Source organism: Rhinolophus ferrumequinum, chromosome 25 (assembly GCF_004115265.2).
Source record: "Rhinolophus ferrumequinum isolate MPI-CBG mRhiFer1 chromosome 25, mRhiFer1_v1.p, whole genome shotgun sequence".
In the NCBI taxonomy this organism is placed as follows: domain Eukaryota; kingdom Metazoa; phylum Chordata; class Mammalia; order Chiroptera; family Rhinolophidae; genus Rhinolophus; species Rhinolophus ferrumequinum.
In genome coordinates, this window is record NC_046308.1 from 21,973,317 (window position 1) to 21,991,766 (window position 18,450).

General features: G+C 55.1%; 1 protein-coding gene across 2 annotated transcripts in view; it reads left to right on the forward strand.

The window, feature by feature from the left end:
- Nucleotides 1-16,188, forward strand: part of BCR (BCR activator of RhoGEF and GTPase) — a 118,573-nt gene extending 102,385 nt beyond the window's left edge. Inside the window, exons 18-24 of one of the 2 annotated variants that reach the window (XM_033097510.1) lie at nucleotides 9,647-9,706; nucleotides 10,740-10,849; nucleotides 12,151-12,290; nucleotides 13,180-13,314; nucleotides 13,946-14,051; nucleotides 14,570-14,732; nucleotides 15,135-15,366. In XM_033097510.1, the coding sequence (XP_032953401.1) occupies nucleotides 9,647-9,706; nucleotides 10,740-10,849; nucleotides 12,151-12,290; nucleotides 13,180-13,314; nucleotides 13,946-14,051; nucleotides 14,570-14,732; nucleotides 15,135-15,224 (804 nt within the window). In that variant the 3' untranslated portion in view covers nucleotides 15,225-15,366. Of the gene's footprint in view, nucleotides 1-9,646; nucleotides 9,707-10,739; nucleotides 10,850-12,150; nucleotides 12,291-13,179; nucleotides 13,315-13,945; nucleotides 14,052-14,569; nucleotides 14,733-15,134 lie in introns of both variants that reach the window. The other variant, XM_033097509.1, reaches the window with a different exon arrangement.
- Nucleotides 16,189-18,450: the final 2,262 nt, after the last annotated feature.

Here is an 18,450-nt window from a genome sequence, read left to right on the forward strand (position 1 = left end):
GCCTCCAAGCACTGTCGCTGCGTCACCAGGGGTCTCAGTGGAAAGGAGAAAAGATCCCATACTCTTCTTCCTCTTGCATTGAATCAAGATCTCTTTGGAAACCCTTCGCCACGACCTACCGGATATAAACAAAATATTTCTTTTTATGCACAACCTGTGCTCTCCTCTCCGACAGTCTGAGCAAGCCAAGTGCGTGCCTCACGCCGTCCTGGGGAAGAAGAGAGCAGTGAGGTTGTGGCCAGACAGTGAGGGGCATCTCTCCAAGGCCCTGGTTGTCCTTTGCTCCTTTCTGCCCGATCCCAGCCTGTTGCTCGATCTGTTGTGCTCTGAGGGGTGTTCCTTGGTGAGAGCCCTCTGACAGTTCCTTCTAAAAAGACCAAGACATGAGATGGGAGGGAGGTAGGGAACATGGGCTCTGCGAAAAAACAAAGAAGGAAAAATTATGACACATGTTGACACAGCAAGGCAGACTTTTTTCTAAATATAGACTTTATTTATCACCAGCAATCCAGTTTTAGAATATTCCCATCACCCCAAATGATTTCCTCATTCCCACTGCCAGTCACTTCCTGTTCCCACCCCCCAGACCCAGAGACTGTCGAGATATGTGTAGGGAGCATGTAGTAGGAGAAATACGGGGTTCAACTTGGAATACTACAAGGAAAAGGGGGGATTTCTAACCAAAGAGCAGGGTGAGGCGCCGTGAATGGAAACGTCGGGTAAGGGTGGGGTGGTTCTGGCTGAACAGACCGAATGGGATTCTTCCTGAAGGCAGGCCAGGGGCATCAGACATCACCTGGCTGCAGTACAGGATGAGGAATTTGGTCAGTTATCAAGGTTAATTCTGGGTGGGGGATTCTGGCTAAACTGACTTAGCAGAATTCTTGCTAAGAATTCTGGAAATGTGGCTCCCAGACATGCCCAAGGATGAGGCCTAGTTGAAAAACAGAGCTCAGAGGAGCCTGGCTAGAGTTTGGTCAAAAAGAGACTTTGTCAACTCCCTTGCCCACCACGCTTCGTGTGACCTAGCGAAAGCCATTGTTCACTTGTGTCCTCACCTGTAAACTGGGCTGGGGGCCTTCCGTGTCCAATGCGGCTGCTGTTATTATTTGTAGTCATTGTTAGTGGAGAAGGCGAGCTTGATTCCACCCTTTTGTCTGCTTCGGTGGGAGGGATGAGTGGGAAGTCTGGCCTGGAGACCTCATTAGCTGGGAAGGAACCCCAGCGCCATGTGGGGGTGTTTGTGACTCACATAGGTGGCTGGCTTGGCCCCTGGAGATTCAGGCAGCAGCTTGTTAATGAACCGGGATCCCCAGGAGGAAGAAGGAAGGAAGTCAGAGGAGGAGAGATGGTGACGCTCTGCCAGCCCAGCCAGGCCTCTTTCTCTCTCCCCCAAACCTGCAGACCCTGGGCCTGCCTGGGGGAGGGCAACTGTGACTCTTGGGGCCCAGCCTTCCTGAGACCAGGGTTTTCCCAGTAAACTCAGATGCCTTCTGAGAGAGTCCATGTGGGAGGAGCCGGTAGCCCTGCTTGATGTCCTGCTGCTGGGAGTGGGGTGGGAATGGCGTGGCCTATGTCCCCCCAGGTATCCTTTACCCTCCATATGCGCCTTGACTCATAAATTGAATGAAGAGCGTCTCATGTGAGGTGGGGAAGGTACAGCATCCTGGGATGTGCAGTGGGGGCCAGGGAGAAGTCCACATCTGGCCAGGGGAACAGAAGCACAGCAGGCCCTGAGGGGCCCCTCCAGAGGGCCATGGGATAGAATCATGTCTCCAGCAAAGCTGCTTGTCTGGGCAGGAGGTGTCAGAATCATCCAGGGAGCTGGGTCCCAATCTCCCAGGGCTGGACTCCAGGATCAGTCTGCTTTTACTCCCCTTCATGGTGCTGATGGGCCCAGGGTTCAGGAACCACCAGCCTGAGTCTCAGGTTTTGGTTTTTGTTCTTTGGTTTTTGCTCTTCAACTCATCCTAGGTGAGTTGCCAGGCCCTCACTTCCTCTCCTGAAAGAGGCAGTCTCCATGAGAGGGAGGTGGAGGGCTCCACCTCCTGAACCTGGGCGAGGTGAGCTGGTTTGTTCAGAGCATCAACCCCTGGGCCAGAAAAGCAAGAGGACGCAGTGTACATCAGGGACACAGCCCTGGGGTGCCAACTATCCAGGTGCGCCAATCCGAGCCATGACCTGCGGGCAGGTGCAGAGGGCCCGGTGAGGGTCCTCTGTGAGCCAGTGCTGAGTTTCAGCGAGCCGTCTGAGCAAGCAAGTCCGTCCCAGTCTGTCCTCAGACACCACGAGTGCCCCCCTACTGATTGAGGGTCTCCTGCATGCTAGGCCCCGGGGACCCTGAGAATAAAAAGATATCTGTCCTGAGCCTTCACGGTCCAGAAAGCAGAGGCTTGGGGAGGAAGGATGCTGCAGACATGCTGAAAGCCTGAGCAGGCCCTGCCCGGGACAGCCAGGTGGCTTGGATGGTGCAGTTATTTAGGGAGAGTCGGGACAGAGAAGCCTTGGGATCACTGAGTCTGGGCTTCAGAGGAAAGATTTTCCTAGGTGGAGATGTCAACATCCTAAGCTCCAAGACCAACAGGAGCACAGATTCATGGGAACGCACGGGTCTCTGTGTAGCTGGAGGGCCGGCCGGCTGATGGAGTCCCGTCAGTAGCCTGACTGGGTGCTGCCGAGGCAGGACCAGAGCCTGAAGGCACTGCCACAGTGCCAGAGCTGCGACCAGCATCCAGGAGTAATCCCCAGGGTCGGCAAAGCCAAGGACAGTTGGAGCTTTGCAGCGTTGGGAACTTCTTCCTTCAGTCTTTTTCTTCTCTCTTTGTGAATTTTCTGTGTTGCTGAGTCTCCTCAGCCCTGTTTCTTCTACTTAGAGGGTAACTTTAGATCAGGTCCTAGAATTTTGTCTTCTATTTCTCCTGATCTTTTGTATGTCTAGCTGGGCTCACCACTCGCATTCTAGTGAGGGCATCAGAGTTGGCTGGGTTTTTGGTTTTGTTGTTTGTTTGTTTTGTTTGATGTGAGTCTCAGATGCGCCTGGGGCCTGGGGTCTCTGGTTTGACACTGGCTTTATTCGAAGCTGGGGCCCAGTCTGTATGTAGTGTCCCAAACTTCTCTGCCAGCCTGTTACTCACCTTGTGACAGCTACACACCAGCCCTCACCAATCTGTGAGGTCTGTACACTTTCGGGCATCTCCCCATTTGACTGCCAGTTCTGTGGCACTTGTACCCCAAGAGCCCCCCAGAGTGCCTGGCAACAGCAGTGGGAATGTGGAGATGCCACCAAGACATAAATACATGTTCACAACAGCGCTGACCATGACCCCAAACTAGGTCCCCAGGTGTCCATCAGCTGGTGAGTAGATACACGAAGGGTGGCACATCCACCCCGTGGAATATTACGCAGCCATAAAAAGGAAGGAAATCCCAACAGGTGCTATAACGTGGATAAACCTTAGGGACATTATGCCAAGTGCAAAAAGCCAGACACAAAAGGGCAAGTACTATGTGGTTACACTTATATTAAGTACTTAGAATAGGCCAATTCCTAGAAACAGAAAATAGAGTAGAGGTTATCGGAGGGTGGGAATAGTGAGTTACTGCTTGATGGGGACAGAGTTTCTGTTTGGGATGATGAAAAAGTTCTGGAGATGGATGGTGGTGATGGTTGTACAACACTGTGGATATACTTAATGCCATTGAATTATGCACTTAAAAATGGCTAAAATGGTAATTTGTGTGTTATGTCTATTTCACCACCTTTTTTTTTTTTTAAAGTTCACATGCCCACAGGGTGCCAGGATCGACATGGAAGCTCAGATGGGGCAAATTATACCTTCATGACAGCCCCGACCACCAGAGGGCGCTGGTGACCCCCGCGGGGTGCCTCCCTCAGCCCTTCCTCGCAGCCTCCCCTGTAAGAGGGCAGGCACCTGATTCTCAGCAGCCCTCGTGCATGTAGCGAATGCTCACTGTGCCAATATATTCTACTGTATATACATCCAATATATTTCCATTATATATAATGTACATACATGTCCGGGCACAGAAATACCACAGTGAGTAAAACAGACAAAAGCCTTGTCCTCAGGGAGCTTCCATTCTAGCTGGGGAGGCAAACATCAAGTAAAACGAAGACCAGAGCTGTGGAGACAATGTCAGGCAGGAAGGAGATGGGCTGAGGGGGAGACATGGCTTTTAGTTGGGGGATCAGGGATGGCGGTCACTGTTCTAAAGGCACAGAGAGTCCCGCCTTCTGTCACAGGATGATCGCAGGGCCACGCGCGTTCTGTCCACATGGCCGTTCACCATGCTGGGGCATCCTGTGTGCTTCGCGGGGGGAGGGGGGATGTTTTTCTGGGTGCTTTGTGGAGTGCTCATATGGGTGAGATGTGGCCCGTGTCACAGGGACGTGAGCAAGAGAGAAACTGTCACCTTTTTTTTTTTTTTTAAAGATTTTATTGGGGAAGGGGAACAGGACTTTATTGGGGAACAGTGTGTACTTCCAGGCCTGTTTTCCAAGTCAAGTTGTTCTTTCAATCTTAGTTGTGGAGGGTGCCTTTCAGCTTCAAGTTGTTGTCCTTTCAGTCTTAGTTGTGTCGGGCACAGCTCCGCTCCAGGTCCAGTTGCCGTTGCTAGTTGCAGGGGGCACAGCCCACCATCCCTTGCAGGAGTTGAACCAGCAACCTTGTGGTTGAGAGGACACGCTCCAACCAACTGAGCCATCCGGGAGCTCAGCGGCAGCTCAGCTCAAGGTGCCGTGTTCAATCTTAGTTGCAGGGGGCGGAGCCCACCATCCCTTGCGGGAGTCGAGGAATCGAACTGGCATCCTTGTGGTTGAGAGCCCACTAGCCCATGTGGGAATCGAACCGGCAGCCTTCGGAGTTAGGAGCATGGAGCTCTAACTGCCTGAGCCACCGGGCCGGCCACGAGAAACTGTCACCTCTTAAATGCCAACTTGGAGGGTGCTGGCCCAAGGGGTCTCTTGCACGAGGAACATAAAATGGGTAATGTTTGTTTTTAACAAACATTTGAGGGAGATTTTAGGCAGTAAAAGTTGCGAACATGTAACCACGTGAACAAATCCTTCTTGTACAGAGTCCCCAATATTTGTCCTGAAGAAGCGAACTGCTGCCACTGTGGAGAAAATGTGGCAGTGGTGACCTGGACTCTCCTTGTTCTATTGAGGTCCATTTTGGGGTTCTCTATCTTTTTCCTTTAACTGGCATACCAGACAATGCATCTATTTTAAGTGTCTAATTCAATGATTTTTAGTAATTTACAGAGTTGTATAACTGTCACCAGCAATCCAGTTTTAGAATATTTCCATCACCCCAAAATGATTTCCTCATTCCCATTGACAGTCACTTCCTGTTCCCACCCCAGACCCTGGCGGCTCTGTTTTTTTATCTATAGATTCTGCAGATTCTTATGAATGGAATCATACTGTATTATGTAGTCTTTTGTGATTGGCTTCTTCCACTTAGCGTAGTGTTTTTTGAGAGTTGTCCACATCACAAGTGTCGGTACTTCATTTTTTTTTTTATGGCTGAGCCATAATCTGTCATATCTGTGCGTCTATCCTGTTTTGTCCCTAGTTGATGGATACTTGGGTTGTTTCCAGCTCAGGGCTATTACGGTTAGTACTGCAGTGAACATACGCACACAAGTCTTTGTGTGGACGTATGTTTTCTTTTCTTCTAGTATAGATACTTAGGAGTGGAATTGCTGGGTTGGTCGGCCAAGTTTAATTGTGAGGAGCTGCCCTACTTTTCCAGAGTGGCTATAGCCTTTTACATCCCCAGTGGCAGCGTGGAAGGGTGCCTGTTTCTCCACACTCTCGCCAACACTTGTTATGGTCTGTCTTTTTGATCATAGCCATCCTAGGGGAGGTTGCTTTATCTTTTTAAGTGGTACTAGAGCTTAGTTGGGATTGGAGAAGGGCAGTGAAGTTAAAAATAAGGGTGATGGAGCTCAAGAGAGCAGATTGTGGTAATAAGAGGAGAACCGACCAGATTTCTGTCCCAGAGAGGTTCTCTGGTCATCTCTTAGAAGACCCACCCCAGGGAGTAGGTTACGGTCAAACGTGGAGCTCAGTCAGGAGCGATGGGAAAGGAAGCCCTGCCTGTCCATCCTGGGCGGTGACGGTGGCACGGAGGAGAGTGCAGTCTGTAAGGAGGCGACTGAGGGGGGAATGGCATTTCCTCCTGTGGACAGTGCAGCCCTGCCCCATCCTCCTCGGCCTACGGTGGGAGAGAGGATGCCCTGTGCTCGTCTACCAGTGACCCACCTGGCCGTGCCTCCTACCAAGCAAGCAGGGCAGCCCTGTAGTCCTCAGCCAGGCTGCTTCAGGGCAGCACTCAAAGCCTGCCCCGCCTGGGCTAGGCCCCTTCCACCCACTGCCTCCCTAGAATGGACTTGAAGTGTAATTTTCTAAGCAGACCTCGGGGCAACTGTCCACCAGCCCCGCCACCCACACTTGTTCCTCTGAGACCCTCACCTTGCCCAGCCCTGAAGGGACAAGCAGGACCCAGACCGTCCAGACCACCCTCCTGAGAACACTAGGTGTGAGCAGACACCCCCTGTGCCCATGCCGTCCCCAGCCCCGAGCAGCATGCACGGTTGTCACTGCGATCGTGGGACCCCGAGGGGGCATGCAGAACACGCTCACATTTTCCCCAAGACATCCATTTCCTGGAGTTTTCCAAATCCCCACTTGTTTACTTCTCGGGTGCTTTATATAGCCACTCAAAAGAGCATGCCAGCCTTGAAGGTTGTTTGGGCTGGACTGAGCGACCCACGGCCTCGTTGTCGTGTTTTTCTTCATGCTGCTTCCGCTCTGCTTAGCACGCTCTGTTCTTTGGAGCTCAGCCAGCCCGGAGTTGGCCTTTCCCACTAGAGCCGCCGTCCAGAGCCACTGTGAGGGCCGGGGGCCCAGCGACGAGACACCTGCAGCATTGTGCCCGAGGCCTCACTCTGGAGACCGGCTTGTGCCGCAGCCTCTGGGGCCACATGGCCGTGGGTCTGGACCTCAGTGCTGGGGGTGGATGATGGCACCGAACCTCCTCATCAGTGGCCCAGCTATTCGGGAGCGGGTGCGGGTGTCCTGTGCCCTGAGTCCATCTAAGGCAGTGCATGCCATTTTATTGGGGTTACCGGCTGGAGTCGTGCAAGCCAAGGAGGGTCACCAGAGCATGCCTGCCATGAGGTGGACTGGCCAGGCAGACGTATTACTCAGCGTCGCCAAACATGCCCACAGGAAACCAGCCACTGGAAAAGGAAGCTTGGCTTTTCTGGGCTTTAGAGAAAACTGTGACACGATGGAGTTCCCGTAACCAATAGGCTGCTGCTGGGGATGTTTTTTCCACATGGAGACCAAAACACATAGAAAGGATAGGAAGCTTTGACCTTGGCAAGCCGGCTGCAGGGGCGGGGCTTCCTGCAAGGCCTGGTCAAAAGGGCGAGGAGGCCAGGGGCTCCCCGTGCTCCTGTCCAGCAGTGCCGTCCTCTCAGAGTGGTAGGAACCAAGGATGCGAGAGTCGCGGTCAGGCCTCGCCACCATGCAGGGCCTCCTGCGGTACTTCCACTCCAGCCGCGCCGGCCAGAGTCAGGCTGAAAAGCACCTGTGTTGTGCTCGCAGCAGCGCCCTGTGGACCTACATCCGAAACCTCGTGTGCAAGGGCAAGGTGGGCCAGCGGGTGGGCCGTGGTCGTCCCGGGGGCACGTTGGGGCAGGGTCCCTGCTGCCTGGATGTCAGCTGCACTTGCCGATTCTCAGTTCTTAGAGAGGGGCCCAGTGATTACTGCTCTCTGGAGAGAAAGGGAAGGGCGTCTCCTGCCGAACCTGCTTGTTTCCCTTTTTTAAAACTCCCAGCGGTGGTGTTGAATGAACTCTCCTTGGGAGCAGGAGGAGCGGCGCCTGCCCCCTTCCTTCCTGGGCTGCCAGAACACAGTTAGGGGTCATGGAGCAGCAGTACACTCCCCTCACCTCCTGCCACACTTCGTCTGGTCGAGAGCTGAGGCTCTGCTGGCCTCAGAGTGTGGAAGGGCCGTGATGTCACCCCCTCCTGCCTCCCCTGGGGGAGCTGTTACCTGGGATTCACTCTCATGGGGAAGCACCACTGGGGAGGTCTCCTTTCCTGAGTGCTTTGGGACTGCTGGTCCCTGTTTATAGTCCCTGCCACTCAGGGTGGGGTCCCTGTAGCCCGGGAGTGTGACCCCTAAGGGACACCTGGGACAGATGCTGAATGAGAACCTGTGACTACACAGTACCAGGAGGGAGACGCTTGGGCACTTGCGGTTTTTCTGGGTCATTCTGTCTCTCTATTTCAGATCCTTGGGAATATTGACTAGTAGGACCCAGAAGGGGAGGTGAGGAGGCTTACCCCCCAGGAGGGCCTGGAATAAGCCTTGTGTGGAGCAGGTGCACAGGACAGGCCCAGGTGCACACACCTGTGAGGTGGAGGCAGCTAGGCCTTGTTTTCCAGCCACCTCCCCAGGACAAGGCCCAGATAGATGGCTGTGGCCTCTCAGGTCCCTGGCAGGATAAATGTGTGATGCTTGTCCTGATTCCCCTTCAGACCTGGCACTAGGCTCGTAGCGTCGTGTGTTTGTGTGCGCACGTGTGAGCAGAAATCACGAGGCATGGTCCCTGCTATTAACGCGCCTAACAGTAGAAATGCACCATCGTCCGAAGCAAGGGATGACATCCCGAGGCCCAGTGTGAGGAGTGGCCGGTTATATGGTGTCAGACACTGGGTCCCTGAGCTGGCTTCACACCAGAATCGCCTGGGGAGGTTTCTAGTTATTGGAACCTCAGATCCCGCCCTGAGCTGCTAGTCCAACTTCAGGGGTGGAAGCCGGGAAGTATTTTCTTACTATCTCCCCAGAACGAGGGAGAAGGAGCCTTCACGGATGGGAGCACGTGGCCTGACCACAGAAGGTGGGGAGTCTTGTATGGCAGCACAGACCATTAGGTGACATTGACAGCATGTTCCTGCAGACCAGCGCTTGGGCAGTGGTCTGCGGGGGTGGAAGTTTAGAGGGGCTTCCTGTAGCCCCCTCACTACCTTTGTGTTGTGGAGCTGGGCTCTGGCTCCTCTGGGCCAGACTGGCCTGGGTTGGAGGCTTCTCCTGCATGAGCTCCTGCAGCCAGACCACAGTGTACACTAAGGGAGGAACAGTGTCTCAGACTCTTAGATGACATCGCCCGCGAGAAGTTGCCACTGAAATGGGGCTTCCCGAAATGTCCCTTTAACTAACTGACTGTTCAGCCCTGCCTGAGCCACACGTAGCACCTGTGATGGTTGGTGAGGGGGAATAGGGTGGCCTTCCAGCTCCTGGACTCCCAGCATGGACTTGACCTCCCATCTGGGCAGGATGGAGGGAGAAGCAGGGTACAGGCCCCGCGGTGTCACCAACTCACACCCAGGGTGAGCCTGGGCCCCAGACAGCAAAGATCTGGGAGCAGCAGGGCTCTAAGTTTCCGGGGTTTCCAGCAGGTCCTCTCCTCTCTATGGAGCCCACTTGGCCTCTGGGTAGAGGTGCCTGCCGAGGTCCAGCTCCGGTTCTGACTTAGGTGTAGAGAAGTAGCAGGCTTGGGCTGCTGCCTGACAGGGCCTCTGATAATTGTGACGCCTTGCTTTCAGCTGGACCCCCAGGCCCTGCAGGACAGAGACTGGCAGCGGACCGTCATCGCCATGAACGGGGTACGTACCCACAGGGCTGTTACCCCAGAAGGTGCCCACTTACACCAGAAGGTCAGGGTGGCCCTGGTTCCTTCTGGTACAGTTGGAAGGAGGCTGAGCCGGGGCTAGTGTGGGAGAGGGAGTATGGCTGGAGGAAGGAGAGGTCCTGCAAAACAGAATGCTGCCCAGGAAGGAATCCATGTGGTGGCAGGAGTGCAGTCACTGGCCAGGCACTGAGAATCCCTCCCGAACACGGATCCAGGGGCACGGCCGGGACAGGCAGGACCTCCACCCTGGAGTCGGCCCACAGAAACGGAGGCCCCTTATTGGTCCTCAGTGCCCTTAAAAATACTAATCCCACAGCAAGAAAGGGCTGGGCATATGTGACACAATGTTAACATTTGACAGGTAACTCATGGCTTTTTATTACATTATTCTCTGTACTTTTTCTCTAGTTATCGTTTTATGATTAAGAAAGAAAGATACAGAGAACAGATTGGTGGTTACTATTTTCAGGAAGGCATTCCCGAAAGGAGAAGAGTAAGGGGGCGGGCGGAATGGGTGAAGCGGGTCAAAAGGTACAAACTTCCTTTTTTTGTAAGATAATCAAGTCCTGTGGAGGTGATGGACAGCACGGTGATTATAGTTAATAATACTGTATTGCATATTTAAAAGTTGCTATTATTGAGTAAATCTTTTTCTCATCACAAGAAAAAAAAAGTGTAGCTATGTGAGGTGCTGCGTGTTAATCAGATTTAGCTGTAGTGGTCATTTCACAGTATAACAAATATCTAATCACTGTATCTGGAACTAATAAAATGTTATGTCAATTATATCTCAATTTTTGAAAAAAAGAAGCAACGGGGATTGTGGGTCCTTAAACCACCCTAACCGTCCTGGCTCTTGCTGATTTGGACTGGGGGCTTCCTCTCGGGGTGGCCCTGCCTCGCCCTGGGATTTTGGCCAGCTTGTCCTGGGGGTGGAAAACTTTGCCCCAGGAAGCCAGGTGTAAGGACCAGAAGGTGAGAGGCCCGTTTCTCTTGTGTCCCTGCAGATTGAAGTGAAACTTTCAGTCAAGTTCAGCAGCAGGGAGTTCAGCTTAAAGAGAATGCCTTCCCGAAAACAGACAGGGGTCTTCGGGGTCAAGATTGCCGTGGTCACCAAGTAAGTGTCAAGGGGCTTGGGCTCTCAGGCCTCTTGTCCCCCAGCCCCCAAGGTATACCTGGAGGGTGTGGGTCTCTCCTCTCTGTGCTGCCAGGACACCTCCCAGGCCTGTGGGACACTGTGTGCTTAGCTGCCTCCCTTGTTTACTGTAAAACTTGTCCCCATCAGCTCAAGAACGTCCTTGTCCCCTTCCTGTGCACGTGGGCTGGCCCCCACACGACTCCCAGAACTGTGTGAGGACAGGGTTTTCTTCCCGTGCTTGAAATTGGTCATGATTAGAGTTCCTGTTGAGTGATAACAACTCCTGCCCCTTTAGCCCGGGTCAGTCGCCAGGAGAAGTCTGTATGTTGGCTTGAGGGCAGCTCTCAGGGACACAAGCCACTTCCTCCCCGAATCCATTCTATTCCCCAGATGGAGTCTGGCCAGGCCCTGACCTTGCTGATCATAAGGCCGGGGCCTGTGTTAGGCATTCCGCAGACACCTAATTGTGTCTAAACACCGCTCCTCGCCCCCAGCTGTACCTCAGCCATCCCCACAGCACCTCCAAAAGGCTCTGGGCATAAGCAGAGAGGACTCTCTCAGAAACTATCCCAAATGAGCACTGCTAATGAGGGTTGCTGGGAAAAGAGCTTTGCTGGGCTCCTGAGTCCCGGTGCTCCACGAAAGCCAACCCTCCAAACAGCACCGTCTCCTAGTTTTGAAATAGTCTTACTCCAGAGTCCTATGTGTAGGTGCTAGCATTGCCTGTTGTTAGGCCTTGGAAGAGAAAGGCGTTTAGCATGACAGGATTCAAGCACTGACGTTAGGGAGCCCTGTGGGGTCATTCATTTAGCAGACAGTTGAGTGCTGCGTGCACAGCTCACCTCTCACTGAGCCCTGGAGGGGTTGGGGATTCACCTCTTGCACAGCACGTGGGCGCAGGGATGGAGCTGAGACGGTCCCGTCTTCCTACTCAGAGACCGTACTGCTCTCTGGGAGGCTGTGCGGCTGCTAAGCCAAATGGGACCTTTTAACTGGACTTCCTGTGGCCTAGTCCGCTAGAAAGGCCTCTGGCCTTGCCCCAAGGTCGTCTCTAACTCCCAGGGCATCTGGCTCCCTGGAGCTCTTGGGAAGACCCTGATAAGATATAAACAATGATAGTCACGAGCTCTCAGAGGGAACAAGGCTCTGTATGAGCCCAGGCCCGGAACCTTCATCACCGCTTTCCCCAGGTGTCCAGGTGTGCAGATAGGCGATGGTTGCGCCCACTGTGGTTCACGCCAGGGCTGCCGGACACTAAAGTTGTTTCCTCTCCCCCGCAGGAGGGAGAGGTCCAAGGTGCCCTACATCGTGCGCCAGTGCGTGGAGGAGATCGAGCGCCGGGGCATGGAGGAAGTGGGCATCTACCGCGTGTCCGGAGTGGCCACGGACATCCAGGCCCTGAAGGCGGCCTTTGACGTCAGTGAGTGTCGGCCCTGGCTGGCATGGGATGGAGATGTGGGCGTGGGGCCCATGCTGACTCTCAGGGTGCCCACCGGGGCCCACGCTGGGTAGCTCACCCTCGGCACTTTCTCTTCACTTACTGTTTTATTATTTTTTAAATGAGAAGAAGAGGGAGCGGTGGGAGGATATTCTGCAGAAGCCAGTTCTTAAGCCCTTTAACCGTGCATGGCTCTTACTGAGTTGGACCCGGGGCTTCCCCGGAGGCAGCCCTGCCTTTTTGCTGGGGCTCGGCCTGCGCACCCTGGGCTGGCAAAGAGGTGCCGACCGAAGCCCCGGGGTCAGTGCAGTCTGCCTCGCGGTGAAGCAGTGCGCAGGGCTCTGAGTGGCGGTGTCGCCACCTCCCTGCCCCTCCCCCACCAAGAAGTCGGTAGAACAGCCCCAGTTGCCAGACAAAGGCACCAAGACCCCAGAAGGCCCTGAAAGTGGAAGGTGGCAGAGCCAGGACGTCATGCCTGCATACTGCACGGTCCCTCTGGGCGACCAGAGTGGACCGGGCCTGTGGCACAGAGGGCCAGTGACTGGCTACCTGAGCTCAAAGGGAGGCACCAGTTTAAACACTAAAGCAGAGCGAATAATTCAGTGTCCTCCTATTGTCAGAAGACACGGCAGCTGGGCAGTTGCTACTGGGCCAGGCCAGCTGACCCCTCCCCGGCGCTGTGTCTGTCCTTCATGTCGGCCCGTCCCCAGCAGCGGCCACGTGGGGAGGACATACGGGGAGAATGCTGGAAGGAGTAAGATGAGCGGTTAAAAGGGGAGGGGCCCCCCAAGTCATCGGCCGGGGGCAGGATGTGCTCGGCTGAGGCAGGGAGAGTCTGGGCAGCTGAGTTCCGCTTCTGTGCTGTGTCCAGATAACAAGGACGTGTCCGTGATGATGAGCGAGATGGATGTCAATGCCATCGCAGGGACCCTCAAGCTCTACTTCCGCGAGCTGCCTGAGCCCCTCTTCACTGACGAGTTCTATCCCAACTTCGCTGAGGGCATCGGTGAGTGCAGGACGCATCTCCCGTTCGCCTCCCGTCCCCTGTGCCCCCTCCACCGTGGTCTGCGTTTCCGCCAAACTGTGTGTGTGGCGGGGGGACAGAACCACGCCAGTCCTGTAAGGGCTCTGCCCATCCTCCAGGGGCCTGTCCTGGTCCCCTCACCCCAGGTGCTGTCCTGAATGGGGGGCATTGGTGCACGGGGCACTGCATCCTCCGCACCCGCCTCTGGGGCCTTTCAGCAGGGGACCTGGTCCCCCACGTGCACAGGGTGATAGGGGAGCCCCTGGGGCCTAGCAACCCTCCTGCCCCTCACTCTTCCTGCTTCATTCCTGCCGGCTTCCGTGCCTTGGGTCCCTCCAACCCAGAGGCAGGAACAGCCGAGTTGGCCAGGAGGGCAGCTGTGCCTGGTTCCTGTGGTACCTCTCAGCCCTTGCAGACAGAGGGAAGGTGTTGAGGGGCTCGCCCCCTCACAGGCATCTGTCACGGGGTCCTCACTGGAGCTAGTGCTCTCTGAGCCAGGACAAGGATGGGCCTGGACGGTCCTATGCCCTCTGCCGCAGGCCATGGCAGAGGCTTCCAGCCCCTGGCTGTGACCCCAAGAAGTAACAAACTCCCCCCCGCCCCCGACCTGTAGCTCTTTCAGACCCTGTTGCAAAGGAGAGCTGCATGCTTAACTTACTGCTGTCGCTCCCGGAGGCCAACCTGCTGACCTTCCTGTTCCTTCTGGACCACCTGAAAAGGTAACCCCAGCTCATCCTTGGGGGGCCTGGGGCTCCAGGACCCCTAGGCAGCAAGGGGAGGCTCCTTCTGTGCCCTGCTGGCTCCCATCAGACTCCCTGGCATCTGGGGCCTTCTCTCCCCACCCCTGTCTGGGGTGACGGGCCTCTGGGCACTGGAGCCATTGCTACGCTCCTCCCTCCTCACCACCCTGCCCTCTGCACCGTGGCCTTAAGTGAAGGGTGAGGTGCTTTGGCCACAGCCGGCCGTGTGCTTGGACCCTCCCCTCCCCAGGTCACGGCCCAGAGCTGGCTCAGCCACCTGCTGGCCTCAAGTACTCCTCGTCCTGAAACCCTGAAAAACCGAGGTGGGGTCTGCTTTTCAGCACAACCCGGGGTGGGTTAGCTGTGCTGTGGAGCCTGCAGAAAGGGGTGGTGCCCGCCACCATTCCCTCAGGACTCCAGGGTGGCCTGGCCCCTCCGCCTTGCCTTTGTCCCGAAGGCGGTGCCCCAACAGCACGCTCTGCTTCGGCCCTCCTCAGGGTGGCAGAAAAGGAGACGGTGAACAAGATGTCCCTGCACAACCTCGCCACAGTCTTCGGCCCCACGCTGCTCCGGCCCTCAGAGAAGGAGAGCAAGCTTCCTGCCAACCCCAGCCAGCCCATCTCCATGACCGACAGCTGGTCCCTGGAGGTTATGTCCCAGGTACGAGGACACAGGCCTCGCGCAGCCCACAGTGCCCAGCTTCACGGAGCTGGCCTCGGCCTACCTTACCCTGGTTCCTGCCAGTTATTCCCACTCAAATTATACATGGGCCAACCTGCAGAGAGAGGGACTTCCTAGGGCCATGTGGCTGGGAAGAACGGGGAGGGCTCTTTCCTCTGCAGCTTGCTGGGCTTCTCAGGGCTCACCTCACCTGGCAGTTCTTCAGGGGCACCCAGATCTCTTGCTGTGAGGGGCTCGTGTCATCAGTAGGGAGCCTTCAGTGCCCTGAGCTAGTCTCGTGGCCTTAGTCACCAGGCCCTGGGCTCTGGCCAGGAAGACCTCCCACCTGCAGCTGTGAGCACCCCTCTGAGTCGCTCTCCTCCTCCTGCTCTGCCCCAACAGGTCCAGGTGCTGCTGTACTTCCTGCAGCTGGAGGCCATCCCTGCCCCAGACAGCAAGAGACAGAGCATCCTATTCTCTACCGAAGTCTAAAGGTCCAACTCCATCTCCAAGAGGCCGGCAGAACGGCCTGGAAACCTCCTGGTGAAATGGGCCATCCACAGAGTGGGAACCAAACCTTCTTGAGGAGTAATTGGGCCGCCCCCAAGGGCCAGGCCATCTGCCAAGAGACAGCTAGCTACCCAAGGCAAAAGGCCAAGTGGCCTGGGCAGTTCTGGGCCCCCAGCCCGTGGTCCTACGAGCTCTCCGCTGGCCTCAGGCTGTGGTTTTCCATATCGCCACCAGAGGGCGCCCCAAGCCAGCACGGCTCAGAGTGCAGGCCTGGCTAGGGACCAGGCAAAAGGAGTGGTTTTTATGAACTTAATTTACCAGAGTTTAAAAGATTTCTGCTGGATCACTTATCAAGATGCACCGTCTCCGGAAAGAAGGGAAAGCGACCAGATTCCCTCACTATCGTGTCTTGAATAAACACTGCTGCTGCTTCATACCGTGGGGGCCACAGCCCCGTCCCTCTGTGGGTGGGGGCACTTAGATTTCCTTGACTTAGAAATTCTATTCCTGTGTGTTACAGGGTTTGAAAAGCTAAGTCAACACTGTAGCGTTTGACCCCTTTCACCTTCTTTCTTCTCTTTCTTTCTAGAAGGATCTCTGCAGAAGTGGGTCTTCCTGTTCTGTCCTGTTGCATTGTTTTTGCTGTTCTTGTGCCCCTTGGAAGGCAGCTCCCCATGTAATGTCCAGGACCGGACACCAGGGGGCGGAAAGCCCAGGCTGCGCACTTTATGGCTTGTTCCCCAGGGAGAGTGACCCCATCCCCACCGTCCCACCCACCCTGCCCGGCACACACTCTCCTCTTCAGCTTAAAAAGGCCTTGATCTCTAGCTTACCCAGCCTGTCCCCCCTCTGCCCTCACTCTCCCTTCCCCCAATCGACCCCCATACAGATCGCTTCCGTTCCTTGCTCTCTGCTGAACAGACTCAGTAAACTTTTGTAAAAGTTTCCTCTTGGCGGCATCTTGCTGACAGCTTGTTTTAAACTTTGATCCGAATAGCCTTTTGATACTTGAATATTTTTAAGTTTTATACATAGTTTCTAATTTTTTTCCTAACAGATTCAGATACCTAATAAGATATTAGAATGTACTCCGTGGACAATCTGTCCCAGCGGTATTTTGTCTTCCTCCACGCGCCAGCTCTGTTTTCATCAGGAGCCATTTCTGAAGTCTCCTGAGCAGCAGAAATGTGGGAGGTTAGGAACAGGGGCGGTTCCACAGGCCAGGCTGAGGGTGGGGACTCCCATCCCAGAGCAGGTGGAAGGACACACCTGCCAGCCTCCCAGCTCCCCATGGACCTGACATTCCTGGTAACCCTCCTGACCATCTGACTCAGAGGAAAGAGCACTGGGGAAGCCACTAAGTATTTTGAAGATACAAGTTGTATCATTTCTTTAAAAAAGACGGGTTGGGGCAAGGAGAAAAGAAAGGAAAGTGTAAGAGGCGACGTGTCCATGGTGGGTGGTCTGGCAGGAAAAGAGGGCGTAGCTAACCACAGGAGGGAAGCCATGGCATGACTCAGGAAAAGGTGTTTGGTTGTCCTGTGATTACACCGGTAACCAGTGGCACTGTCCCGTGATCCTTCCCATGTCCCTGGGCAGGGGGTAGGGGGAGGGCTCACCCCGTGTGTCGACGGGCAGCTCCTGCCCAAGACTGCAGCAGGGCGCAGCCACGTGCCCCTCCCTCTCTCCTCTGCCTGGAGATCTGCCGAGCCAGGGGGCAGAAAACGACAGTCACTTGAAGGTCTTACGTCTGCATATTGTATTTATTTAGTTGTACTTTTTTCTTGCAAGGAGAGCAGACCCACCGTTTTAAAGCAGTGCTGCTCTCCTGGGGGCCAAGGGCAGGGAGCAGGGTCCTCTGCCCTCCACACATTTCTGGACTCAGTGGGTTTCCCAGGACTCCTCCGGCCTGGCTTCCCACCCCGTCCATCTCAGCAAACCTCCAGCCCTGCAAGAGGAACACACTGCTTAGAAAAGCTAAACCCAGCCCTTGTTACTATTTCTCCTGGTGTCTCATGATTTGCATCTGTCGCATTGAAACTGGAAAGCAATATATCAATGTCTGTGCCAATTTCCGTTCCCTCTCCCACCCCCTTCCCCTTTTTATTTTTATTTATATAGAATGTGTGCCGTTTAATGGTGAAATGACCACTCTTTCTTCTGTAGCTGGAAAAGTGTTCCTTCGCCGGGCCACAGTGGTGGCGGTCACTTGGGATCCCCAGCCACCCCTGGTGTCCCATCTAACATGCAGGCCTCTGGATTGGCCAAGCCAGTATGGGGTGGGGGCGCGGGGGAAGCCTGGAGCCCACATGAAACCTTCCAAGAAGCTCAGCTGCCAGACTCTGCAACAAGACCTGATGCTTCCTTGCCCTGGGCCCTGGGTCTACAGCCGAGAACTTGGCTCCCTCAGAAGGCAGCCGGCCTTCCTTGGGTGGCTGGTCTCTCAGCAGCTGCCTTTCTGCTTTTAAGCTCAGCCATCTATACACCACTGTGGGGGGAAGGACTGCTGACACTTTCATTAAAGTTACCTGAGACTACTTGGCATTAGTGGTGATTGCTGCATGAGAAAAGAAAAACCATGGTCAGACCCTCTGGAGTGGGGGTTCGGGGTGGGCAGCAGAACTGGGAGCAGCAGGTGGAGGGCAGGGCCCGGGGACAGGGTAGCGAGCACACTGTGGAGCCCAGCCCAGTGGCGCCACTGGCAGCATTAGGACACAGGGCAGCAGCAGTCGCTCCGAGGAGCGTGAGCTTCTGACCATCTGGTTTGGGGGAGAGGACAGAGGGCAGCAGCCGTGCCAAGTCCAGGGGCAGGAAAGTCTCCAGCCACACCCAGCCTGGCCCTGCAGAGCCCCTCAATCACAGTGGTTTCTGCTGGGACCGAGATTTGGTGATGCTGCCAGGTCTGGCCTTTCTGTTGTCTGCAAGCATGGTCACCTGTAGCCACCACCGGCCTTGCACGGAGTACTTGGCCCCCGCAAGGCTGTAGTTAATCTCTCTATCCCTACCTTCCTGGTCCTGCTTGAAGACAAAAAAAAAACAAAAACCCTATTGCATCTCTTTTTACTAGGAGTTGATATTTCAGGCAAGAGCTGTCTCCCATGAGCAGAGCCCAAACCAGTGGCGTGGTGCCGGAAGCAGGGCCATTCACTGCTGCTCACAATCTTAGATTGTTACGCCTCAGAGAGCCCCTACAGACCTAGTCCAATCC